Source organism: Ananas comosus, linkage group 7, assembly GCF_001540865.1.
Source record: "Ananas comosus cultivar F153 linkage group 7, ASM154086v1, whole genome shotgun sequence".
Taxonomy (NCBI): domain Eukaryota; kingdom Viridiplantae; phylum Streptophyta; class Magnoliopsida; order Poales; family Bromeliaceae; genus Ananas; species Ananas comosus.
In genome coordinates, this window is record NC_033627.1 from 452,131 (window position 1) to 478,497 (window position 26,367).

The 26,367-nt window shown below is 36.1% G+C and overlaps 4 protein-coding genes across 10 annotated transcripts; 3 read left to right on the forward strand and 1 right to left on the reverse strand.

The window, feature by feature from the left end:
• Positions 2,646 to 5,177, forward strand: LOC109712413 (pentatricopeptide repeat-containing protein At3g29230). Its single transcript, XM_020235968.1, has one exon. It carries the CDS (start codon positions 2,745 to 2,747, stop codon positions 4,545 to 4,547), a length of 1,803 nt encoding a protein of 600 aa, XP_020091557.1. The 5' UTR covers positions 2,646 to 2,744; the 3' UTR covers positions 4,548 to 5,177.
• LOC109713339 lies at positions 11,558 to 18,003 on the forward strand. Of its 4 annotated transcripts, none has more exons than XM_020237367.1 (5): positions 11,558 to 12,051; positions 12,774 to 12,904; positions 13,776 to 13,996; positions 14,471 to 15,236; positions 16,019 to 18,003. In XM_020237367.1, exons 3-5 carry the CDS (start codon positions 13,778 to 13,780, stop codon positions 17,743 to 17,745), a joined length of 2,712 nt encoding a protein of 903 aa, XP_020092956.1. In that variant the 5' UTR covers positions 11,558 to 12,051; positions 12,774 to 12,904; positions 13,776 to 13,777; the 3' UTR covers positions 17,746 to 18,003. The 4 variants fall into 4 exon arrangements, with proteins under 4 accessions (XP_020092956.1, XP_020092958.1, XP_020092957.1 ...); XM_020237368.1 differs by lacking the exon at positions 11,558 to 12,051 and adding an exon at positions 12,139 to 12,497; XM_020237369.1 differs by lacking the exon at positions 12,774 to 12,904.
• Positions 18,634 to 22,608, reverse strand: LOC109712319 (clp protease adapter protein ClpF, chloroplastic). Of its 4 annotated transcripts, none has more exons than XM_020235817.1 (11): positions 22,494 to 22,607; positions 21,457 to 21,927; positions 21,153 to 21,212; positions 20,975 to 21,066; positions 20,815 to 20,893; positions 20,560 to 20,653; positions 20,206 to 20,318; positions 19,560 to 19,605; positions 19,291 to 19,331; positions 18,979 to 19,198; positions 18,634 to 18,910 (listed from the first exon to the last, which is right to left on the reverse strand). In XM_020235817.1, the coding sequence occupies exons 2-10, from the start codon at positions 21,781 to 21,783 to the stop codon at positions 19,043 to 19,045; spliced, it is 1,008 nt and encodes a 335-aa protein (XP_020091406.1). In that variant the 5' UTR covers positions 21,784 to 21,927; positions 22,494 to 22,607; the 3' UTR covers positions 18,634 to 18,910; positions 18,979 to 19,042. The 4 variants fall into 4 exon arrangements, with proteins under 4 accessions (XP_020091406.1, XP_020091404.1, XP_020091405.1 ...); XM_020235815.1 differs by having other exon boundaries at positions 18,655 to 18,894; XM_020235816.1 differs by having other exon boundaries at positions 18,655 to 18,894; positions 21,457 to 21,924; positions 22,494 to 22,590.
• LOC109712320 (eukaryotic translation initiation factor 5A-2-like) lies at positions 22,728 to 26,304 on the forward strand. Its single transcript, XM_020235820.1, has 6 exons — positions 22,728 to 22,878; positions 22,989 to 23,116; positions 24,287 to 24,409; positions 24,495 to 24,551; positions 24,630 to 24,704; positions 25,816 to 26,304. Exons 2-6 carry the CDS (start codon positions 22,994 to 22,996, stop codon positions 25,915 to 25,917), a joined length of 480 nt encoding a protein of 159 aa, XP_020091409.1. The 5' UTR covers positions 22,728 to 22,878; positions 22,989 to 22,993; the 3' UTR covers positions 25,918 to 26,304.

Genomic DNA, 26,367 nt, shown 5'->3' on the forward strand with positions numbered 1-26,367 from the left:
CACACTGCACCAATAAGTGACTATTACAGGTTAAAAATGTAGAGAAAAAGAATCTGCAAACGAATCTTCAATGTTTGAGTGCTCAAAAGCCTCAAAATCTCTATTGTTAGATTCCTACTTTATACTGCACATTGACTCCGGAGAGAGTGGGCAAAATGCGTTATATAAATTACGGATATAAATATTTAATTTCCACACCATCGAAATATGAAAATATATATATATATTTTTATCAGATATGTGCATATATATTGTTGATAATGATTTACGATTCAGATGGAGTGATATCCAGTGGTGGAGTAAGGTGTGCTTTTAGAGGTGCAGTAAAAGTTTTTTTTTTTTTTTTTTTTTATATCAAATGGACCAACTAACTAACCTGCTTGGAAATAGTTTGGTCCAAATGCAAATTTTGAGAGTTTACATATGCATACTCTGATCCTACATGCAACTATTAACTTCAAGATTTGTGTACCTGTAACTAGTAGCTTAATTATCTAATTCAGATTCAAATTATTACGATCCAATCTGCAAATTTTAGAACCCGGTAAAGTTTCTTAGGTAAAAATCGAGGACTAGTTCTAACAAAACTATTCTGTGTCTGAAAAGTATATGTAGGAGTACTTAAGATGGTGTTAGTTTAGCTCGAACGACTTTTCTCCCGCTAACAATCGTAAATGAAATAAATCATTCACTTTCTTATAATCAGAGACAACCTTCTCAGGAATTTAAAACCTTTCTCTCAGTTTCTTCTTGTCTCCTAATTGAACTTGTACTCCCCAACTTGCTGAAGTAAGAAATTTATGTTGACATAGAGCGTTTTGAAGTAGCAATTTAATGCTTTTGTACTCATACCTTTGCAGGACTTGGAATTTTTCTCATAAAAAGAGAGAGAAAAAATTAAGAAATTATCTTCACTAGGATTTGAATATTTTCATATACCAGAATCGTCTTCATTTTGCATAAAACGATTGAATAGATAGAAGCCAAATCACGCCACTTCCGCAACTAGATATACGATGATTTTTATGTAGTAAACTTGTAGAACATGGAAAATATAATTAGCCCTACATGGAAAATATACGCGCCGAGACGAATCACTTTGTGACTTGCTTGTATCCATCCTTGAAACGTTATCTAAATTTAAGTTATCAATCAAATAAAAAATATTCAAAGATTATTCTGATATTTAGTTTCTGTTTATATATAGTGAGTATTAAGTAAACCATGTGATTTGAATGATCGAACAATAATGAAAGAGTCAATGAATCAAAATTTGAGAGATAGGTTAGCACGCTACCCGTTTCATTTATTTCATTTTGAAATAAACTTAGTTGGAAATGTGAATTAACTAGGATTCGAACTTGGGTCTCGGATACCAACCACCAAGTCCTTTGCCATTTGCTCTAGGAACGGTCGGTCCGTAGAATGTATATATTTAATAGAATGTATATATTTGGAGGGAGTATTACGATATTTTCAATCTTTTGAAGGATGCCGGTGAAATTAACCCAATAACTTTAATACAAATGAGCTAGGAGGTTGTTAAGATTATTCCAAAACCATTTTTTAGTCATATTGATCTTTTGCTTGAATATTCCAAACGATATTAATTTTAATTCTTTATATTTATCATTCGATAGCACAAATCCTCATTCGTATAAGTAAACTGTTAAATTTATTTCTAGCTCAATTTTTCGTTTTAATTCAAGGTACTGTATTTTGATTGAGTCTCTAGAAGCACCAAACCTACCAACCCATATCCCATATATATATATATATATATATATATACACACACGCACACACACATGGTGGAACAAGGTTCATAAATTGATTGCAGGGGAGGCTTCTAGAGAATCCGAAGTTGGACTTGCATAATAGACAACGGTAGCAGGTGACGTACATCGCACTGCCAACATCGTGATCGACGTGTCGGCATCCGGAGACTAAAAGAACAAGAACACAATTTGGCATGGCTGCTGAAGTACATACAATTCATCATCGTAAAAGCGATTAACTAGGAGGTTATTTTTGGAAATTGTTGTCTACGACAATTAAGAGTTAAATTTTTTGTAGGATTCCAGGAGTCTAGGTTTGAGCCAGACAGGTAGGAAAGCAGATTTGAGACGAATTTTTAAAAATTTGAGTATGAGCTCAACTATCGAAACTAAAATCTACATATGAGCCCAAACTTATCGGGTCCTGACAATCTTTAATCAAAATCAATTCCACGATAAAACTGAAGTTCTCAAAATACGAATTCAAAAGCAATCATTTCTCTTTACCAAACTTAAAATATATCATATATTCAAATCTAAATTTCAGAGTATAAATTTAATTTTTTATATATTATTTTAGTATAAAATCGATTCGGCTTTGGTTCCGGTTCGGATTTCGGTTCAGATTGGATATAGATAAAAATTATATCTAAATTTGAATCTGTCATGTTTTTATTTTTTTATACTCGTAATCGAAATCAATTTTGTTAATCATCTATTAAATCTATTCATTTAAAGATCAAATTTGGATAAAATTTTGGATATCCATATCAGTCGATGTTCCTACGAAGTTAGATTCGGGTCGGGTCTAGACTCTAGAGACCCTCCAAACCAAATTTAAAACTTTTGAATCCTGCGTTGTTTTCTCCTCCCTCTCTCAGTGTCTCTGTCTTTTCCCTCGCCGCGCAAACTCTGAAGTGGCGCAAGCCCCAAATCCCCTTTTGTGAACGACGCGGAGAGGCCTCTAATGCTCGCGCCCACCACGCGTGCGCCGCGATGGACCTCCCAGCGTAGGGTCCTCGAGCTCCACCTCTCGGAGCTCCACAAGTGCGGCGACCTCGACCGCCTCAAGCAAATCCAAGCGCAAGTGTACAAGTCCCACCTCCACCGCGACCCCTTCGTCGTCCCCAAACTCGTCTCCGCCTACTCCCTCTGCGGCCGCCTCCCCGGCGCGCTCTCCGCCTTCCACCAGGTCCCCAGCCCCAACACCCTCCTCTACAACACCCTCATCCGCGCCTGCGCCCACGGCTCCCGTTCCCGCTCCCTCGCCTTCGACGCGTTCTTCGACATGCGGCGGAGCGAGGTGTTTCCCGATAATTTCACGTATCCATTTCTCCTAAAGGCTTGTTTGGGCCCCTCCGCGCTTTCCCAGGTCGAGATGGTACATGCCCACGTCGTGAAGTTGGGATTTTTATGCGATATCTTCGTGCCCAACGCGCTCATTGATGCCTACTCGAAGAATGGGGGTTTGGGTCTTGTGGCGGCCAAGAAGATGTTTGATGGAATGCCAGAGAGAGATACCGTGTCGTGGAATACTGTGATTGCTGGATTGGTTAGAGCCGGGGACGTGAAAGAGGCACGTCAAATGTTTGATCGAATGCCTGAGAGGGATACAGTCACTTGGAATACGCTGTTAGATGCTCATGCCAAAGCAGGTGAAATGGACGAAGCGTTTGAGCTGTTCGAGAGAATGCCTGAGAGGAATGTGGTCTCTTGGTCCTCCGTGGTCTCCGGCTACTGCAAGAAGGGTGATATGGAGATGGCCCGCCTGTTGTTCGATAAAATGCCGACTAAAAACTTGGTCTCTTGGACCATAATGATTTCTGGGTATGCAGAGAAAGGGCTTGCAAAGGAGGCTCTTAGTTTGTTTGATCAAATGGAAAATTCTGGTTTGGAGCCTGACGTTGCTACTATTGTGAGCATATTAGCTGCGTGCGCTGAGTCTGGTTTGCTCGCTCTGGGTAAAAGGATTACTAGTTATGTTGGTAGGAATAAGCTAATGCGTACTACTCATGTATGCAATTCACTGATTGATATGTATGCTAAATGTGGCTGTCTTGATATTGCGTGCGATTTGTTTGAAGGAATGGTCGAGAGGGATTTGGTGTCTTGGAATTCTATGCTTCAAGGATTTGCCATGCATGGTCATGGAGAGAAAGCACTGGACATTTTTTTTAGAATGAAGCGAGAAGGGATTAGACCCGATGGTGTGACATTCCTTGGTGTTTTATGTGCTTGCACACATGTGGGATTCATTGAAGAGGCTCGGAAATACTTTGCTAGTATGGAGAGGGATTATGGTATTGTTCCTCAGATAGAGCACTACGGCTGCATGATTGACCTTCTTGGGCGTGGAGGGCTCCTGAAAGAAGCCTTTGACCTCACCAAAAGCATGCCTTGGGAGCCCAATGCTATTATTTGGGGCTCTCTTTTAGGTGCATGCAGAGTGCATAACAATGTCGAGTTTGCCGAAGAAGCAGTTAATGAGCTCATCAAAGTGGAGCCATCAGATGCTGGGAATTATGCAATTTTGTCAAACATATATGCTGCCGCTGGGAGGTGGGATGGTATGTCTAAGGCGAGGGTTCAAATGAAGGGAACTGGCGCACAGAAACCAGCTGGGTCCAGTTGGATTGAGCTTGGTGATGTGGTCCATGAGTTTACTGTGGGCGACAGAACTCACCCTGAATCGGATAGAATCTTCATGATGCTTGATAGGATTGGAGAGCATCTTAAGAAAGCTGGATATTTTCCTAGGGCTTATTCATAAGCTCATGAGAGAAAAGTAGTTGTTGTAAACAGATAGTATACAAGTTGGTGAACTTTCAAATGTGCTGCTAAGCTTCCACTGCTGTGGAGCCATGAGAAATGCTGCATGGTAATCGGAAGCATCATGGACTCGGGCAACAGATTTCCACCTCGAGTCTCAGCTCGAATACATATGGAAACGATAAAAGGAAAAGCATGACGGAAATTGTGCTTTCCCTGCAGATATTATGCCTTCAGGCTTCAGGTTATGAAAATTGAGCTTCTCATTCATGAAGAATTCAAAATGTGTGGCCTTTCCTCTGAACAGCATCTGGGAAGTTATTTCATCTTATAGATGACCAAGGAGAGTGGAGAAATTTTGATGTGAAACAAGATTATGGGTGCTTGGAGTTTGTACTGCAAAAGAGGTTTGCATTGCCAGGTGCATGCCCCACTCTGAGGTACAACTATAGTGGTAGAAACATTTCGATGTTGTTCTTTGCTAAGTCACTATAATGTTCTTCCTTTTGTATCTGAGTATTAAGATCTCATTCTTGCTGATTCCTTCAGCTATCAATTCACTTGTTCTAGAGTTGCCGAAGTTTGTAACACACCGGGAATATTTTATGTTAATATGCCTTTTTTTTCTACATTTGTTATTATCAATCATGAGAAGCTATTAGCGCACTTCAAAAAATTCCTGCACATTGAGCTATATGGAATCACTAGGCCATTTTGTCTCAAACCCCCCCAAAAAAGGTAGAAGATTTTCCTACAAGACCACCAAATAGAGATAGCAGCAGCAGTGGATACTAGTCTTGGATATGAAGTGCCCTGTAAGAAAGCCTTGGTGCTACTTTCTCTCATCTACTTCAAAACTGGTTTTAGCTTTTTTGACAACTAGCTTTTTTGACAATTAGCATACTTGAAAATTAAGTCATTCTTTATATATGAAAAAACGAAGGATATCATGTACATTTATCTCTTGAAATGCCACCTCTTGGATGCTCCAATTTGTGATGGAATAAAACTTCGAAAAAAGACAATGAAAAGAGTTTCTTTCTTTGGTAATTTAGTGCAAAAAATGCATATTCTTTTGTTTGTAAACCTTATTATGTCCTTCTATAACTATTCTAAAAGGTGCCCAAGTTGTTGCCAGGAGAGATTATTGGCTTCTTTCCTATCTATCTACCTCTCAACCTACTTTTTTTCGGAAGGAAATAAAAGAATATGGAGAAGAATAAAAGAATGATATTACATAACTCAAGTAACTTAGGCTCCCAAAAAGAAAAGGAAATTATTCCAATTGAGAAAACGTGTCCTTCTTTTGGTGTTATTTTATGTGAAATGTTGTTTTGTATTATTCTAAGCATTCCACTAGCCTGAGTCCCTGACACCTTTTCTAGATGCCACTCCCATGATATAGTTGCAAAGCTGAGCTATCAGAACAGGGTGTCTATTTAAGTAGTTGAAGTTAGGTGATTAGTAAAGTAAATAATCCATCTAAAAAGCCGTAGTTTGGGGGTCTATTGCTATAGTTGAGAGGTCCCGATACATGTTTGACATTAAACTATCTTCTTTTTTCTTTTCTTTTTTTTCTGGGTGTGCCAAATTTAATTTTAGCGGCGCCAAATTTATGGATGAACAATTGAAGAACATTAACACAAACTCCAGGTTCTTTATATGAAACTCATAAATCTTTTTTGGTATCACAAGAGTCTGATTGACACCGACTACTATAATTCTATAAGTTTTGAGTTCGAGTTCGAAAGTATGTTTACATATCTATTTTCTATAAAAAGAGGGGAAAAAGAAAAAGCTTATATGGGGGCCATGCCATTAACCCCTCTTTTTGTGCCCCCTGTATATCACTTCAACAGAAGCCTATCTAACCTCTTGACCTAAAACATATCATACTATTAATAATTTTTTTCAATAATTAAAGACAATTGAGTTGTGGATACATGGAGCTTTTGACTCACATCCAAATCTCAACCATAAACTCAATTTTACACCCTCATGCCTTTTTAATGACACCAAAAGAAACTCAAACTATTTTATTATACCCCATTCCAACTACGGATAATTTTTCTAAGTTTGTGGTCTCTTTGTCTTTAACCAATTTATTTCAATTGATGTAAATTGGTTGATGGTTGATAATTTTTCGAAGCCTTCTCTGCTAATCCCAATTTTTATTATGATAATAAAGAATTGTTTTAGGTACCTCATTTGAAATTCCCATAAATTACTAGTATAACAGTAATTTCATATGATATATTAAATTGTAAATGTATAGCTATTAAGTAGAGTATGGATCAAATTATATGTGTGTAAGTTACACAAGGTTTTACATTAAGTATAAATTTAAATCCAAAAGATTCAAAATTAAGATATAAATCATTAAGAATGATTAAGAATGAAAATTTTATTAATTATAAAAATTTATTTTCTATGCATCAAGTGGTAATAAAAATTAATGGTCTGAAATTTTCAATGAAAGACAATATCGAAAACTCAAAATATATTTTTTAAAAATATATAAATTTGTGCATGCATGTCCTTTTTATGTTGTAAAACACTTTTAACGATTTGGATCTTTATTTTAAAATTTTTATAATTAAATTTTAATTTGTATAAGACGTGTATAACTTAAAACTATGTAATTTGAACCTTAGTCTATTAAGCATTTTTGTATTATATTATATTAAATTAATAACAGATATTTGTAGTACTTGGTAGGGTAATAAGGAACAACCATGGTGGCAATTTGTTTTGTTCACACATCCAAAACCAGAAGTGGGACCCACACGTGCCTACCATTTTAGCCACTTGTGTGAAAACTAATTAATATATACATATATTAATATATGCCTAAGCGGGAATACTATCAAGTTATTGGTGCTATTAGATTTTCAATTTTTTAATAAAAAAATAGACGGTTAGGATGATATGGGCCCCCTAAAATTGAGTGAGTTATTGGTTTAATAGTATAATCTAACGGATGAAAATAGTCACAGAGTTAAATCTAATAGCGAAAAACTTGATAATACTAAACTCTTGGTGTTATAGATAGTATTCCAGTCGGACTCTCTCTCTCTCTCTCTCTCTCTCTCTCTATATATATATATATATATATATGAGTTCGGCTATTATATTATCAATATTACCAATCTCTTGGAGTCTTGGTATTATGATGCTATTGAGTTTTCTGCTATTGAATCTATCTTTTGATCATTTTCGCCCGTTAGACTATACTATTCAACCAACCACTCACTTAACTCTAAAGGACTACTATCATCCTAACCGCACATCCTTTCATCTAACGACCAAAATTTCGATACTACCAAAAGCTTAGTACTATCGATAGTATAGAAAAATAATTATATATATATATATAGAGAGAGAGAGAGTTGGATTGGGCTACTATTAGTAGCAAAATTTTTTTGTTGCTACCAGTTTTTTAGCCTTTGGATCAACTCTTTTCATTATTTCTAACCATTAGATTAAATACTATAATCTAGTGGGGACCACTCAATCCTAGGGAGACCACTCAACTCTAACCAACTAATATCATCCTGACCATATAATTTTTCATCTAAGTATTAAAAATTTGATAGCAAAAAAAACGTTTTACTATTAATAGTATTCCAGCCTAATTCTATTTCTATATATATATATATATATATATATTCATAAAAAGTGCTTAACTAGAGTACGACTGTAATCAAAAGCATTTTCCTTTTGTAATATCATAATACAATAAAATTATAAAAAACGAAAATGGGAAGAAAAAGGAAATGCTGGATTTGCGTAGATTCGGTGAAGTGGGCTCTAGTGGCCCTTCAGTCTAACGCTTATCCATCAGAAAGATCGTGAAGTGGGCTTGTTGGGCCCACAAGAGTGGGGCCAACATTTCAGCCTCACATCCTTGTTATATAACGGTTGTACTGAAAATTTGGTTACTTTTCGTTTTTCTTATATATATATATATATATATATATATATATATATATATATATCAATAGCATCAAGCTATTGGTCCTATTCATTTTTTAGCCCTTAGATTGAGAAATAGATGGTTAGGATGATGTGGGCCCCCTAAGGTTGAGTGAGTGGTTGGTTGAATAGTATAATCTAACGGGTAAAAATAATCAGGGTTAAATCTAACGGTGGAAAACTCAATAGCACCAAATCCTTAGTGCTATCGATAGTACCCAGCCGGACTCTATATATATAGAATTTGACCGGAGATAGTACAAAGTTGTTGGTGCTAGTAGTTTTTTAACTCTCGAATTAAGAAATAGGGTAAATTGCANTAATCATAGGGTTAAATCTAACGGTGAAAAACTCGATAGCACCAAATCTTTGATACTATTGATAGTATTCCAACCGGACTCTATATATATATATATATATATAGAGAGAGAGAGAGAGAGAGAGAGTTCCGCTTATGATGCTTCGGAAGCATAAAAAATTAATGTTTTTGACCTTTTAGCTCTTGAATTAATCTCTTGGACTATTTCTAGTAACTGAATTAATATTATTCTCCTAAGGAATCACTAAATTTCAAGGGGACCACTATCATTCTAATCCTATAATTTTTAATCCAAAGATCAAAAAGTTGAAAACACTAACTTCTTTATACTTCTGAAAATATAATAATTTTACAATATATATATATATATAATTGAGCTCCTATACTTTTAAAAATATCAAGTCATTGGTGCTTGTAAGTTTTCGGCCCTTAGATTAAAGAATGTGCGGTTAGGATGATGTGGGTCCCCTAGGGTTGAGTGGTGGTTGGTTGAATAGTATAATCTAACAGTTGAAAATGATCAAAGGTATAGATCTAACGGTAAAAAATTTACAAGCACCAAGTGCTTGGTGTTTTTACAAGCATCATAGCCGGACTATATATATATATATATATATAACCATGGTAGCTTTCATGCTAACGAGTCTTTTTCGATGTTGGGATTTCCGAATCGACGATCGATTTCGTTGGACTTAACTTTGAGTATTAAAAATATCTAAAAAATAAATTTTATGATTTATCGATATCACTTAACTAATGATCAAAAGAGCTTAAGATCAACGACTGAAAATAAATATCTCACAAAACATAACGATGTGATGCTAAGATGTTAGATAAAAAATATTGGTCTTATTTTACATAGTATAAAAAAAAATTTATCAAAATTTTACGTGATTTCTGAGGTTTCGGCTGCCTCACTCTGTGTAGCTTAATTCATTTATTTAATAAATGAAGCGGGTAGCGTGCTATATGTCTCTAAAAAGAAAAAAAATTATGTGATTTGAATATTTTTATACTTTAAACTTGCAAACACTTATTACGACCATTAAAATTATTAATTTTGGAGCAGTTCGATAACTAGATAAAGGATATCGAAAAATAGCTAAATATATTTTATAGATACTTCAAACTCTTTAAATCAGTTTAATGAAGCCGATTTTCGATTCAAAAGTCACGGCATCGAAAATCACTTAATAGCAGAAAAGTTACCATGCTTCTAAAAGCAAACTAGCCTGGCACTGGATCACTATTGCTTGTGCCCATGTGATCTCATGCCACGATACACTATATTCAATATTTAATAATTAACATTTAAAATGTAAGAGATTTTTTTATTTAAAATGTTTATTTACAAAAACCATCATAAGTTTTGAAAACTGTTTATCTGGCAATCAAGTTCTTCAAAATCAACAACATAGAAAGAATTATTACTTAACATACAATAAATGAATATTAAATTTTGTTATAATTGATATAGACTTTTGTAATATTTTAAAATATATATTGTAAGCTAAATCTTCATTAAGGAACTTTATTTCTAGAGCAAGTGGCAAAGAGTTTGGTAGTTGGTATCCGAGATTCCAAATTTAAATCCTAGTTGATTCACATTTTTAGCTAAATTTATTTTCTAAATAAAATAGACGAAGCGGATAGCATATTACCTATCTCTCAGGAAAAAAAAAAAGAAAAGAAAAAAAGAGTACGCACTGTGTACAATAATTTCTTCGGGCAAGGGAGATGAAGAGAATCTTATAAGTACAAAGAAATAATCCAAAATAAAAAAATAATTTAGGCTTCTATATGATGTTGATATGTTATTAAATTTACATAATATTTTAAGAATGCTGCTAGGATACTTCTTAAATACAGTTGGTATATATTGTTATTTTATTGATATTTATTATATGATTGAAGAAATTAATTATTCTAATCGTACATTTTAAAAGGATACAATTTTGTTGGAAACATCAACATTTTTTAGCACGCTATACATTATATATGCCAAGGTAGAAAGCTATTTAGATTAGTATTCAAACAAATAAAAAAAAAGATTAGTATTCAAACAAATAAAAAAAATTGTTTCTATAAACTGTTAATATTTTAATAAATTTTAAAAAAACTTCAAATACCACTATTGTGGTTTTATACTTCCTCACTTTAATATTTTGTGGTTTAAAATGTGTCACTTTCATATCATGTCGTTTTATTTTTCTCTTTTCGTTATTCTTTTTATTATTTTTTTTGTTAAATCAGTGACAAAGTTAAAATTACAAAATATTAAACTAAATATTCGATAAATCATATGTGATGTATGTGAAGTTTTTTATATATAATTTAACGAATAGTTAACAAAAACGCTGATAAAAAAAGAAAAATAAAACTACAAAATATTAAAATAATACACTTTAAATTACAAAATAGTAAAATAAAAAAATACTAAATTATTGAAATGATATTTAAAATTTACCCATAAATTTATATACTATGCCTCAAATTGATTATATCAATAATTTATCGTAAGGACATCTAGAAGTACTTGAACTAAAAATTTCATTTTCTACGGCCTCTTTTATTGAAAAACCGAATGATGAGATAATATTTGTGTTGGGAAGAGAAAGAGATTAAAAAAAAAAAAAAAAAAGAGAAGGGGCAAAATGGGGCAGCGAATAAAAAAGACCAGATGTTGACAAATTTCATGTCACTGTTCTTAGAAGCAGGTCGTTTGTTCTTGTGAGAAGAGATTTTCTTATCTGGGATCTCTCTCTCTCTCTCTCTCTTCTCTCTCTCTCTCCTCTGTGGCCCATCATCAGATCGAAATCTCCCAAATCTGATGTTGATCCACATCTTCGTCCCCTTCCAATGCCTCTGGAAACATACCCACTTCTCTTCCATTAGTACTTGTTAATCTCTCCCTCGCTCTCTCTCTCTCTCTCTCTCTCTCTCTCTCTCTCTCTCTATTCTTATAAAAAAACAATATTTTGTCGTGCCCATCTTTTGTTATTCTTTACTGCTCCCACTATCCTTGTCCTTGGTTGGTGTTTGGCTGCTTCAGTCGCCGGCGCTCACGGGAGAAGAAGAAGAAGAAGAAGAACAAAAACATATTTGGCATTTGGGTGTCGGCTTCTCAGTTCGGAGAAGCCGAATCCGGTCTCAAAAAGTCGTTTTGGGAGAATCTGGAGATTGCTGAGGGGGAGGGGCGAAGTGGGTCGAGGTGAATTTTGATGTTCTTTTTTTTTTTTTCGCTTTTGTTTAATGTGTTTTGGTCGTTGTTGATTTGGGTGTTGATGGGTTTTGTGAGATCTTTTTGATTGATCTGGGGATTTGAGCCTTCGTAATTTGGGTTTTTTTAATATAAAAAACAATATTTTCCCCCCCTCTCATATGGATTGTGGGTTTGGGATACCGTGCTTTTGGGGGATCTTTTTAGATTTGGGTTGGTGGGTTATCTCGAATTCCTGTCTTAAAATGGTCGGTTTTGCGTGTTACTTAAGAAATAAGCCTATGTGGGGATTTGGGTATTCCTAATTTCGGTAATGTTTAATTTGCTCCTAATCGTTTGTATGATTCAATTTTTAAGTTGGAGTTTCTCCTTTTCCTGTTCTTTCTCGTTCTTACATCCAAAGTTCCAAACTGGGCAATTTAGGAGAGATTTATGTTGTAAAATTCTAACCTTTTTGGTAACTTTTTTTGATATCTGAAGCCTCCCATTTAGTTGCAGAAACTCAGGAGTTGTATCAGAGCGCCTGTTCAACAACATCAATGCATGTCAAATTATCTTAAATTTTCTTAATTTGCTCGATTACTATTTTGTTGTGATTGCATATTACTGTTTGGACTTATGCAGTTGTTAGTTCATTCTTTTTTATGCTTACTGTTTGGATAATGTTTACTGCATTTAGTTTTTCCAAGTTCTCACTTAGTTCTTTTCCCTAGATCTCTCCATGGCTGGATAATGTGACATTTCTCTTTTGATCCCAAACAAGGATTGTATTTAGTATACTTCTATCGCATTCTCCGGCACTACATTGTGAGACACCAAAAGATGGTGCAGTAAGCATTTGATGGTAAAGTTTTGCCACTGGTTGCGGACCCCTTGATTTTGTAATCTATGATCTGTCTGTGTTATTCTCAGTCACATAAAGCACCTTCCCGCATTTTAATTTCTGTGTTGTATATTTTTGTTATTAATATCCATACACATAACCTCTTTAGCTCGGTCCCTGGCATTAGACTTTTTCATATTTGTGGATAGACATTTCTTGTGTTAACTGAGATCTTGTCAAAATGTGAGTTTGCAACAACAACCTGATAAAACTGGTGTTGAAATTCAAGTGAAGCTATCGTCAACTCAGTAGTTCGATGAAACATGCATGTGGCTAACCATGATATCGAGTAGAGATACCTTTTTATTTACGTAAGCCTTCTATTTATTGCTTCATGCAGCAATTCTGCTTGTGACATTTGGCTTCCACAATTATGGGAGTATCATGGATTCTTGCTTTTCCATGTATCATGCATTAAATTGGTAGCCGACAACGTAGAGCAACAATGAACAATCGGCAAGTCATCATGCTTTTATAAACTTGCACGTGGATGTTGAGTTTTTAAGTGTACTATGTTTAATTTTGTAGTTGATTTTTTAACAATAACAATTTATTATTGCTTGTTATTGTTATTTGGCTTTAGTGTGTTGGTAACATATGGAAATAAGCTCTTCAGTAATGTACGGTGGCGTAATTCTTGACTTACTAGATCCTACTTTGCTGGGAACTTTCATTGCTTAAACGTCCTCATGAATAATGTATAGCGTTAACATTATATTTATTTAATTCTTATGCTATTCTCTTTGGTAGAACACTTTTCTGGTATATTAGTTATTAAGTTTGCTTAGAAAATGTATTGAATATTCTTCACTATTTGCTTGTACGATTGTAGGAATGGGGACAAAGGTGGAGGGTAAAAGCTTCATGCCTGGATATTTTGCTATGGGAAAATTTAGTGTGGACGAAAATAGTTGTTATTCTCGATACGAGAATACAGTGAATGGGCAGATACATAATGGTTTCGTGCTCGGGCCAAACAATGGATATATGGGGTATGATAAAGAAATGTTGAAGCGCACAATGCTTGAACACGAAGCTATATTTAGAAAGCAGGTGAGCATTTTCATGTTGTTAGCGTGGACATCTACAGCCATTTGTTTCTGCAGAATTTCCTAAACGGCAAATGGCTTACATGTTCTGATGATTTGGTGCTCATTTGCCCTGGCTTTGGACAGATTCTCTACTCTAGGGAGTAAAAATTTCCGGAAAAATAGGCACTTCGCTAACAAAATTTCAGGAGCATTTGCTCTGACAGGGTCACAAGAAACTAAAATTAGTTTTGTGACCCATAGCAGAAGCTTCAAATTAGAGACTCTCCTGCTGCAAAAAGCTCCTGAGTACATTTTACTGAAAGTGCTTCAAGCAGCACTTCTAAAGAAGCTTGAGACGGGCCAAGAAGGGCTCCATCGTTTACTTTGAGCAGTTTGTCTTCATAACTTGTTTGTTCTTTTCAAGTTTATTTGTTTCTTCACCCGCGTATGTGTTTTCTTTCATTTTTGACTTCTGAACTGTTATTGTTATGATCAGGTCTATGAACTTCACCGCCTTTATAGAATACAAAAGGATCTCATGGAAGAGTTCCAGAGGAAAGAGTTACACGGGTACTCAATACCAGCAGATACATCGCAATCAAACTCCATTACATCTCAAATGCTACACCTGCAGAATGCAAATGATAGATCACCCACCGTCGGTCCTGATCAGTGGAAACCTTATTTAAACTTCTTAAAAGAAAATTCCATTCAGTCCTGTCCAGATGGACTGCACTTGAATAAGGACAATCTTCAAGGGTTCACGAGAAAAATGTTTGACCTTCAACTTCCAGCCGATGCACGTATTGGCAACGATGGCTCCGAAATATTTGGAAAGAAAAATGCTGCTGAGTCCTCATTTAAACCTATCATTCTTGTTGGCAAAATCAGTGGAAAAAATTCTAGAGATGATTTCAAGCTTTCTCTTGGTGCTAATGAGGGTCCTAGTTGCAAAGAAGACAGTTGGATCTCAGATTCTCAAACACCGCGCACTATAAATGGCCATAAAGTGGTTGATTTGAATGAAACTGTTGCAGATTCTGAAGGGGCTACAGATAATGCATCTATAGATTTTCTTGGTGTCAAAACTTATAATGCAAAGGATCAACTGAATTATCCATCAACAAGATCAAATGTAGATTTCTTGGGCCCACCAAGGTTCCTCGTCAAAGACAGGCATGCGAATAAAGGGACTAGTTCAAATTTCTTTGATGCAAATGAGGAAATTAGGCGGGATATATCATTCGTTAATAGTGGAAATGGTAAGACTTACCCTAGTAGAGTAGGTACTAACTGCTGCATTATTGTGCCCACTTTAGTTTGTTTTTGCTATGGTTCTTTTTATAAGCTGACATATTGAGAATACAGATTATCTTAATATTCAAGAGACTTTTTGTTGGGCAGAAAAGAACGCAGGCAATTGCTGACAAGTTTACATGCATTCATCTATTAGCTGCTCTTGTCAAGCAGAACATAAGAGAGCTTGCCACATAAATTGTTAAGAAAATTATTCCAGTTCTGTTGATCAAAACTGATTTTACTAGTGACAAGTATAACAGAAGCACAACTGAATTAAGGATGTTGATATGTCCTTAAAAATGTGTGATGCTTTTAACTTTATACATACTAAGGTTCTCTAAATTTATCATTATGTATAAATTTCCTAAAAGGTATGCTCTGATAGGGATTGTTTTTTCTTTATTTCATCCGGTATAAATGAAAAGTTTATCATCTATGACTACTTAGATTAAATGGCTATTGAGTGTTTGTGGAATATAGAAGTAGACTTCTACTTAAGTTGTTGAATATATTTCAGTAATTGTTGTATCCTTCTGTTTCAAGTTCTAGCATACTCGTTATTTTCTGACGCATTCTATGAGTCAATGTCACATCCATGCTTTTTCCGACCTTAAAGTAATAGTCATGTTCAATCAACACAAACTTGAGATTTGCTTTTATTCTTGGCTAGTGAAAATAAAAGTTCCTTCTTATCTTTTTTTATTTTTTATTTTTCTCTTTTGATGTTATTGATTCATTCTCACAGGAAAAGGTACGAGCTGTAAGAACAGTTTTACCCCCAATAGCTGCAATGGTGAATTTGGAATTTCTTCTAAACTGATACATTTTAAGCTAAACCAACTAGATCAAGATAGTAAGGCGGCATGCCCCGCACAAAAACCAGCTGATAGCATTGGAGCTCCCGGAAGAAAGTGTTTCGCTATCCCGAACAACTTAATGGCTTCTTCCTCTGTTCTTCAGAAAGACCACTCAAACACTGCACCTCAATCAGTTCTATACTGGGCAAATTCCAAAAATGAAGTAAGCCACACTTCAGCAGCGGTCAAAGCATTTCCATGCCTCAATTCATCAAATTTGGAAAGTAGTAATTCCAATGTATTTCACCAACAATCCGGCCTTTTTACCCAAAATTGGAAAAACTGTGAGGGTTTGTCTAATTTAAATAGCTATAATCATGGTCTTTCATTGGATTCAATTTCTGCAACAAATTTACAACACCTTTCAATGATTCGTCCTGAAGTGAACTATGGGTGCAATGAATCAATGGATTCAAGAAGGCCAAATATGGCATTGAGTTCCGTAAATGGTCATTCTGAGATGATGTCCAGCTCCAATGGAAATACTCGACAACTATTGAAGAAAAAGGAAAATGTGTTCGGTCTTTCTGTCTGTAAGGCGCAGTTTCAGGATAAACAGTTTGGCTTGCCAAAGAATGAAACTTCTGATGAAACTGCTATGAGAATTCTCGGCTTTTCTGTTGGTGATAACATTCAGAAAAGTGCATTTTGTTCATCTAAATCCTCAAATGACTCTAACAACAGAAACAGGGAAAAAGATTATATACATGATGCTTGCTTCAATAAGCCACTGGCTGAAAGAGCTTTGGAAAAGAGCAGCATGACCCTCAGGATTTACATCGATCTGAATGATGAGTTACCATCAATGGACGATCCGAGTTCATCAGAGTTTTTGCCAGAAACCCAGAAAGCTGAAGGTAATGTCAATTTTCATCAGGAGTCTGTTGCATCGAGCAAACCAGACGGTTCACTGAAAAAAGTAAACTCTGATGATTCATTCGCCATATCAGCGGCGAAGAATCTTATTGCTATCTCAAAGGACATAGCATGTTTGCCATCTTTAGCTTCTCATTGTGACACCCTACAATGGTTTGCCGAGGTTGCTATATCAAGTAAAGAGAATTCGGGGATTCCATCCGTAGAAGATGACGATGAATTAGATTTATTTGAAACCATGACCTTGGAGCTTGAAGAAACTAAGATCGAGGACTACTTAAACCAGCCAAAAGCACCTGAATGTGAAAAAGGGGAGGAGACAGGTGCGGCTTCGCTCCTCTTTACAAGGACTAGGAGGGGCCGTGCGAGAAGGCGGCGGCAGCGAAGAGATTTTCAAAAGGATATTTTGCCGGGCCTTGTATCATTGGCCCGGAACGAAGTAACGGAGGATCTTCAAATGATCGGTGGGCTGATGAAAGCCTCGGGCCAATCATGGCAGTCAAGCTTAACAAGACGGGCCAGTCGAAATGGGCTGCAGGCAAAGGGAAGGAAGCAGTCTCGAAGCGTGGCTGTCGCTGAAGAAGAAGAAGACATTCAGATAAGCACTTCTGCGGTGTGGCCAAATTGTGCTGAGTTGGGCACTCAAGGGGCCAGTATTGTCGGGTGGGGAAGGACGACGAGGCGATGCCGTAGGCCGAGGTGTCCTCCGAGTAATTTGCCTACTGTTCCTCTAACTTGAAGTTTACTTCTCTTTTTTTTTTGCCAAAAAATATTTGCTATACTTATGATGATGCAAAAGAGGGAATTGGCAGTAACAAAGTACAAATGGAGTATACAAATTGAGGACTCTGAGGTAAATATACTCATGAATGTACATGTTCTAATTTGGATATTCGACTATTTGTATTGAGTTGAAACAGCTTGTACATTTTTGAAATAAATACTGATATTGGACTAGTATTCGAACCCATGGAAGTGATGGGGTTTTTGGAGCAAACTAGGAGCTCATAAAGAAGATAAACTCTGTAATCAGCATCGTAATGCGGCTTAAGCCCAAGTTTTAATCCTCCTTTCCTTAATATTTTGCGATGTAGAACTATTTAAGGGTGGAGTCCCCGATGCTCATTTTAGCTTACTTTGTTTTGATTTATGTGCTTGAGCTTATTTTGGATCGGATTCAGGTCAGGTCAAATGGATATTCAAAGCTTTCAACCTAGGGAACTGTACATTTATAATTTAGTCGAAATTAGGATAATTTTCATCCCTCCGTTTTGCTGGTAAATTTAGGTAAGTTTAACAGGATAGGATTTTAGATTTCGAGTTCCTATTTCTCATGTTGGAGAATTGAATGTACCCACTCCTGTTAAGATAACTTTGTAAATTTGTTCCATTTTTCACTTTTGATTACATCAAATGAATAGAAATTGCCTTGCTATAAATTCAGCACATGGTTATGCTGGTGAGACCAGGGCCCAGCGAAAGTAGAGTTTTGATTTGAGCACTTAAGGAGGGCACCGCTTGAGTAGATCTGTATTTCTTTTCCATTTATGTGCCCATTAATTTTCCACTACAGCAAAAGTGAAAGTTTTAAATAGAAGTTATGCACTGAATTAGAAAGAAAAAGAAATTTTATCGTTAAAAGTGAACCTGCTTCTTCCTAAAGAAAAGTCTACAGAAACTAAAGTACAAAGATTCAAAAAGGTCGATTTCCGATGAACAAGCAATCACATTACAAACTTCCTCTATTCAGCTGTGCTTGTAGCAGATTATATACATAAAACCAACCAAAAAACTAGTCTCTTGCACTTCGCTTTGCTTTAACTCGAAAGTCTTTTCACTTCCTGATTCCTGAGCTGATATTAATCATAACAGATGATTTCCTCAAAACCTGTAAAACAAAATTTCTAAACAAATAATCAATAAATGCCTTACGAATTGAAGAAAGACACAGTCGACATATCAGCATACTTACGTGCAATGATGCTCAATCGCAGTCGCATAGTTTCTACTGGCTACACAGAAACCAAAAACATTTCTTAATTTTTTTCATTTCCGTCCTCATCATTTTGCTCGAACGGAGCTTCGTATCGTGGCCTGTTGTATTTCTCACGAAGTTGCTTGATAGGGATGAAATCTCCTGCTGTATCCATTCCGTAAAACAGGAACGAAACATACGGGTGATCAAATCTGTCCTGCGCTTAACAAATTAATCTGGATTAGAATCAAAGTTTGTCAGAACACCATTTGATCTTGAAATGTTTTTTCTGTAACTTTTTAAGCTCACCATCTCTCGTTCTTCACTTGCTAAAAGACTTTCCTCGGGAACTGAGAGATAATCACAAGATATTAATGATAATACAGAAGGAAAATCCAGTACCTTGATGTATGGAGGTAAAAGCTTTCTAATAATCACTGTAGAGAAATGAATTTGTTTCTTCCGAGCGCGTTAAGTTTTGTTTGCGAATCATCCATTTACTTCGTTTTTATAGAAGAACCAGATACCTTTGAAGAAAATCATCCAGAAGTAATTTACCTAAGAAATAAAGAATTTACCATATGCTACAAGGAGGTTTGGGTCTGCATGAACATCAACCAAAACCTGAAAAGTAGTTTATAGGAGTTCAAACATTTAATATCATTATAAAAGGATCTTAGGGGGAAAAACATATATCACTTAAAATGAATTTTCTACATATGTAAGCATATGTATTAAGAAGATACAAGACCAGACCAACATTACTTTGATAGCATCACAGGCCGCCTAACAATTATGTCGAAGTTTCAACTAGTCTTTCGCGAAATCCTAAATTCTTCTCAAGAAAATCAAGCCATTCTACATTCCCAATTTTCTCATCAGAAGGTCCTAAAAGAAATCATGAACAATCTTGCAGCCTCTAGAAAATATTATATGCTTGATTGTTTAAGAGATGAGCTTTATGTATCACCCTTACATATACAAATACCAAGCTGATAGATGTAGCCAGTTGCGCCGATATAAGCAAGGGCGGTGGTCAGGGGAAGGGGGAACATGTTATACAATTATTTCATGCCATTTATCTAAATTACGTAATTTGCATTGTCGATTCACAAGTATGCGTGCCAGAACATAACTACAAAAACGAATGAAAAGCAATGATTTCTGCAGATTATAAGGTAATGGAGGTGATGGATATGCTGCTTGTTAGCAATAAAATGTTACCTGATAAAAAGGCTGATTAGGTCCTTGAAGTAACCTACCAACTTTAGCTAACTCCATCCATGAACTAGATTCACAGCACACAGGATCCATGCCACAAATTACACCTTGATATCCTGTAACGGAAATCCATTTAAAATAGTAGTCAACAGAGTTCAATAATAAATCATGAGACCAAGTGTTAAAATTTGACAACTGCAATAGTCCATTCTACATATGGCACTTCAAACCAGTTAATACCAACATTTGCTAAATATTTTCTAACTTGATTCAAGTATCTGAAAGCTAGAAAACTCTCACATAAAACAGCAAAGTGTTGCAAGAGAGTTTCAAACTAGAATGGCATCATACACTCACCAAACACCTTATGATGTACTTTTTGCCCCAGTCGAAATGCATACTGTACATTTTCATATGCAAGAGCTTTTGCTGATGCAACCAAAGAGTCGGCCTACAGCAGCATACCCCAGAAGTTACCAAATATAAGAACTCTAAAACCGAAAATGATTTAAGTAGTGGGCAAAACAAGAGATTTGGCTATAAAGGTCGAACAGCATGATGAAAGCTAGAAAGTAACATCTAACAACATATAAGTAGGAAATTTTGCTATACTTCGAGTTTATAGATTTCATCACGCAGATCGGCAGCAAGAGTGTAATTTTCATTCTCAATAGCTTTCTGCATGTCTGCACTGCAATAGCAGAGGCAAATAAAATCAAACTAGGAATGTATTGGGTATTCAATTATCACACTTTTGGTATACTGTACTCACCGTAGACGTAAAATGTTAATTGCTTTATCCTGGGCCTCGCTCTTTGATGAACCTCTCTTAGATTCCTGTTGCTTAATTATCTCCGTTTCAACCTTGCAAAGAACAAATAATAATGACAATTGGACTTCAGAATTGATGCTTCACTTCTGTTTCTTTTAACCTGTTGACAACTTAGTACCTCAGCAAGTTTGTCTCTTAACTGCTTTGCTGCTTCATACTGTTCCAAATTCAGAGCATACTGGTATAACCACAACAACAACAACCACCACCGAGGAAAAGGGGTTAAATTTGGTAGAACAGGACATTAGGAACCTAAGATCACATGTTGATAAGTGCCAAAAGCAACACATTTTAGTAAGCGTATAAGGCGTATTGCTTGTAACTTCACCCGGCTAAAGTTAAACGAAGAATAGAGAGCTATATGAGACAACTTCAGGAAATGAAATTGACACAGTAGCAACTAATAAGAACACACGAAGCACCTGTATTCGAGTCTCCAAGTCCAACTGAAAAAAGAATATTAGAATGTCCTCATTAGCAGCCTCGCTGCGCTCTATACTTGCATCCATGTCCTTGTCATCTCCCCCAAATAGCCATTTAGCTTTTACTGCCGAGGCCATTCGCCTTTCTCTATTTCCGTTTCTCAAGTACACATTCGGCATGCAGCGGTGCCAAAATAACGGTCCGTCAATTCCAGAACTCGCATGGATCTTATTGAAAAACCTCAAATCATTTCTCAACATAGGAGTCACTCCACAAGCTCCTCCATTGGCAGAGGCTACTAAACTGTTTGCGGTAACGACCCGCATAATTTGGCACAGCTTAATTTCTTTGCCGTAACGTGCCGTAGAATGTAATCCACTGATAAATCAACAGTATCAGCGCGGATTTCACAATCATGCAAATTGCTCCAGCAATGAGTTCTTCAGGATTATAGCAGATCCATTTAACTTCTAGCCATTGAATACAAGACAATGCGAGTTTAATTAAATCAAAGATAGGAAATTTACATACAAACTAGAGAAAGAATACCGAGTAGATAAATTTAGATTGAATTCGAAGAACACTAGGCCAATAACTCCGGATAGTGAGTATGTTTGTGAATAATTTGATATATAAACAAGCTCTTTTGAGAAAATTTTCCTTCTTCTTTTAAGGAGATTAGGAAGAGATTTTAGAAGCAGTTAAGTTCGCACTTCAAATAGTTTTTATCTTTTTAATTTTTTGTTTTCTTCCCAAATAAGTGGGTAAAACAAAATCTGTACCATTAATTAAAAAAGTTCCTTCAATTAGTGCCAGTAATCAATAAGTTAGATAGGAAATACTCGCTCTTCACAGGATTCTTCCGAAAGTTTTTTTTTTTTTTTTAAATTGTTCTTTTCTTCTGTTGAGAAACTCTTCCAGAAAAAAGAAAAAAAAAATACTAAGCTAAAGTTTAATACTTGTCACGTTATTTTTTTTAAAAAAAAATTTCCAAGTAAACTAACAATAATGCAAAGCAGGGAATATAATTCCACACCTCCGAACTTGCGGAAGAAGCAGCCCTAAAGGGAGGAACGCACCGAGGAGCTCTTCACCACCAACAAATGTTTCTCCTTAACCTACAACTAGTTATCTTACTAAAATGGGCCTATATTAAGGCCCAGGAAATACGTGGTCTTATTATTTGGTCCGGGTTCGGGTTATGTATGGTTCGATTTTGACCCGACTCCGATTCAACTGTAGATCGGGTTTGTGTCAGCTTGAATGGCCGAGCCCTTATCCTCGGGCACTGTATATATACAGCACGTTTTAGAAGCCCTAGACGGCGGTGAGATTCAGCATCTTCGACCTCCACCTCGCGCTCCGAGCGGCGATTCCCGAGTCTCCGCCCTTCTCTTCCTCGTCCTCCTCCGCAGCCCTAGGTAAACCCTAGAACTTTCGCTCCTCTCCTCCATCTATTTCCCCTCTCTGATCTCTTCGAATTGTTGAGGATTTCGATCTCCATTTCTCTCTATCTCGGTCTTCAATTCAGCGATCATGTCGGACGAGGAGCACCATTTTGAGTCGAAGGCCGATGCAGGAGCGTCGAAGACGTATCCGCAACAAGCTGGGACGATCCGTAAGAACGGGTACATTGTGATCAAGGCGAGGCCCTGTAAGGTTCGGTTTCCGATCGATCTATCTCTTCTTTCCATTTGCTTTGATCTATCTCTTGTTTCCACTTGCTTTGATCTATCTCTTGTTTCCACTTGCTTTGATTTCGTCCAGATCATCCTCTTCATGGATTGGAGAACCCCATCCTTTTCTTGCTCTTTATGTGTTTAGAGTGCTTGTTTGCTGATCCCCCCCCCTTTTTTTTTCTCTATGCTTCTTATCTGATTAAATGTGTCCTGGATTATTGCTTTAAACTGATATTTGATCTTTTCTGAGAAAAAGTGTTGACGATCGATCGAGTTTATCATGTATACTATGTGTTCGGAAGCATTTTTTATAGGGTTTCGATTTGTTTTATTAAATATTGCCTTATACTTCTTGCATCTTTTTTGGGTGAAAGTAATGGGAATGTTAGATCCATTTACCCTGGTCTATTATTTGTATAGGGTTTTTGATGTGTCAGGGGTTTTCTCTTTGTATCTAGATGACTTGTTTACTTCTGTTCTGTAATGATGATCAAGCTTTTGGTTGGAGGGATAGAAAAATAGGTTGGCTGCTACATTTACAGGTTTACCATTCATGAATGGCTGTTTATACTTCATAGACTTGATATTAGACTAGCTCTTTTTTCTGAAATTAATGCCTGACTAGTTCATTTTTGTTGCCTTCAATTTATGTATTATAATTGTTGCTCTTTATGAGTTGTGAGATTTTTATTATTTTTGTCCTAATTTGTTTTTCTCATGTACCATTGAAGAATTTCTATGTTTTTTATTATCTGTTGATATTCTGTAGAAAGTTTTCTGAAGATATGGTGAACAGTATGACCATTTTCATTTAACACAATAAGAAAGTGGTTTCGTTTGCATTGATGATTGTTGACAAATGATAAACAGAATGACAAAATCAGCATAGCAACAGAGCAGGATTTTAGATTCTTTTGATGCTAAAAATCTAGAAAGTCAAGAAGAATGCTTCTGATGCTGGAGTTTTCGTTTGTGAAGCCTGTATTTATATAGTAGGTTCATTTATACTGATCTATGCCACCAAAATTTAGCATATCTTGCCTGCTGATAGACGAATCTAGTCTGAGATGGCAAAAGCCTTTTATTCTCTTTGGGAGAAATGTTTTGTTGTTTGCTTCTTATTTTGACTCTTATGATGTTGCTATTCTAGGTTGTGGAAGTCTCAACTTCAAAGACTGGGAAACATGGGCATGCGAAATGCCACTTTGTTGGCATTGATATTTTCACTGCAAAAAAGCTTGAAGATATTGTGCCTTCATCTCACAACTGTGATGTAAGTTGGGACTAATTGATAGTGAAATGTGTTGACAGAATCCCTTTCATTTATTCATCATATAATGGCCTCTGTATTTTTGCAGGTTCCTCATGTTACTCGTACTGATTACCAGTTGATTGACATTTCAGAAGATGGTTTTGTATGTCAAGAACTTCCAGTTATTCTTCTTCCTGATTGTTAATTAGTCGGTGGTTTGAATGTTAGCTTTCTGTTGCAGGTGAGTCTTTTGACTGAAAATGGCAACACCAAGGATGATCTGAGGCTCCCTACTGATGATTCTCTTCTCACTCAGGTCAGTTGTTTAGATTGTGTCTTTGTCCTTGACTTTGTTGTCATCCTCCGATAGCTTGCGAAATAACAGGTCAAAGTTATTAGAAATTTTGGCTATCTGGAGAGTGCTAGATCAATCCATATGGGTCGATGAATAGTGAGTCAATAATGGGATTTTTTTCGATAAACAGGAAGCTTAAGATTAAGATGATTGTCATTGCAAAATTTGTGAAGTAGAGAAGCTTGAGAATATGTCTGTATGTTTTATTTTTTTAAAAAAGAACCTTGTTATCTCAGAGAGTCAATCTCAGATTCCTCAATATGAGAGAGAAGCAATACTTTCACCTTAAAAAAAAAATCAAATATGAAATTAAATTAATTGCATATAAGAATGGCTATGAGTAGTCGGGGGTCAAAAGATAGTCAAGAAGCATTTAGGTGGACCGAAGCTTGTGAGGAACGTAGGAAATTGCATGAATAATTGTTACAAAAAGAAGCAATACTTTCACCTTAAAAAAAAACCAAATATGAAATTAAATTAATTGCATATAAGAATGGCTATGAGTAGTCGGGGGTCAAAAGATAGTCAAGAAGCATTTAGGTGGACCGAAGCTTGTGAGGAACGTAGGAAATTGCATGAATAATTGTTACAAAAAGATTTGTTCTCAGAGAAAAAGAAATGCAAACAAAGCTTTTCAATGTTGGACTATGTACTCATGAAGTGATGATATTGTGGATTATGGCTATGTGGAAGTTTGTTGTTACACAGGTTATAGGAATTGTACAATCAACAAAGATTCCATAAGTTCATTACTTTTGGAGATTTACACCCGACCTTCTAGATATTGCTATGTAATAAAGGGGCTGTTGTGAGTACACATACGTGCGCGAGTAATCCTCTTTTAACCATTTGCTTTTTAGTGTTGTCTTTTTGTTTGTTTCATTTCACCTTAGCTTGCTGGAATCCAAAATATTGAATCCTGATTCATGTTACTATTGCTGCTGCCTCAAAACTTTAGGACTATGGGACTAGTAGATTTAAGGCAAAATCAATTCTTTTGCTGGTAATGCCTGGGTTGGTTTTGCAGCAGACTAATAAAAGGATTTTCTTGGATGTGGCAATCTTAATGCAGATAAAGGAAGGATTTGCAGAGGGGAAGGATCTGGTGGTGAGTGTGATGTCTGCCATGGGTGAAGAGCAGATCTGTGCGCTCAAGGATATCGGCCCCAGGTAAGGTGCGTACCTCTTCATCTTATCAGGCATCTCTGGGCTAGTGGTCCCCTCATCATTGGGGTTTGGTAAATTAGATTATGTTATACAATACATTGGCGGTTTGACTCCAACAACTATCTTTCTTTACTTGGAATATGGTGTATGGTTTTTGTCAGGGAGCTAACGGGCAACGTCTGTGCCTCGTTACTTCTCACCATTAGATGTCTGTGAACCTGTCTCTAGTTTTCCCCTGTTGCGACTGTCCGCACTTTCGATTGGCTTAGATGGTTTTTTATATTTTTGCTTACCCAATTATCCCAAACGAGAATGGCCGTGCTTTTTGAATGTTTCTTTATTTTTTAGCTGAGAAAAAATAAATTGCTAAGTTAACCGGTGATTCTTTTTTTTATTATTATTGTCTTTTTACCATGCTAACTTTTCTTTGGAACGTTTTCCTTTGTCTTGCAAAAAT

What these genes read in the sequence shown, in the direction of transcription:
- LOC109712413 (XM_020235968.1), top strand. Translation starts at nt 2,745, where the DNA reads ATGCTCGCGCCCACCACGCGTGCGCCGCGATGGACCTCCCAGCGTAGG.
- LOC109713339 (XM_020237367.1), top strand. Translation starts at nt 13,778, where the DNA reads ATGGGGACAAAGGTGGAGGGTAAAAGCTTCATGCCTGGATATTTTGCT. An exon ending in AAGCTATATTTAGAAAGCAG is followed by an intron (nt 13,997 to 14,470) that starts GTGAGCATTTTC and finishes TGTTATGATCAG; the next exon opens with GTCTATGAACTTCACCGCCT. An exon ending in ATTCGTTAATAGTGGAAATG is followed by an intron (nt 15,237 to 16,018) that starts GTAAGACTTACC and finishes TCATTCTCACAG; the next exon opens with GAAAAGGTACGAGCTGTAAG.
- LOC109712319 (XM_020235817.1), bottom strand. Translation starts at nt 21,783, where the DNA reads ATGCGGGTCGTTACCGCAAACAGTTTAGTAGCCTCTGCCAATGGAGGA. An exon ending in ATTAACATTTTACGTCTACG is followed by an intron (nt 20,894 to 20,974) that starts GTGAGTACAGTA and finishes CTGCTATTGCAG; the next exon opens with TGCAGACATGCAGAAAGCTA. An exon ending in AAACCTCCTTGTAGCATATG is followed by an intron (nt 19,332 to 19,559) that starts GTAAATTCTTTA and finishes ATTATCTCTCAG; the next exon opens with TTCCCGAGGAAAGTCTTTTA.
- LOC109712320 (XM_020235820.1), top strand. Translation starts at nt 22,994, where the DNA reads ATGTCGGACGAGGAGCACCATTTTGAGTCGAAGGCCGATGCAGGAGCG. An exon ending in CTTCATCTCACAACTGTGAT is followed by an intron (nt 24,410 to 24,494) that starts GTAAGTTGGGAC and finishes GTATTTTTGCAG; the next exon opens with GTTCCTCATGTTACTCGTAC. An exon ending in ATGATTCTCTTCTCACTCAG is followed by an intron (nt 24,705 to 25,815) that starts GTCAGTTGTTTA and finishes ATCTTAATGCAG; the next exon opens with ATAAAGGAAGGATTTGCAGA.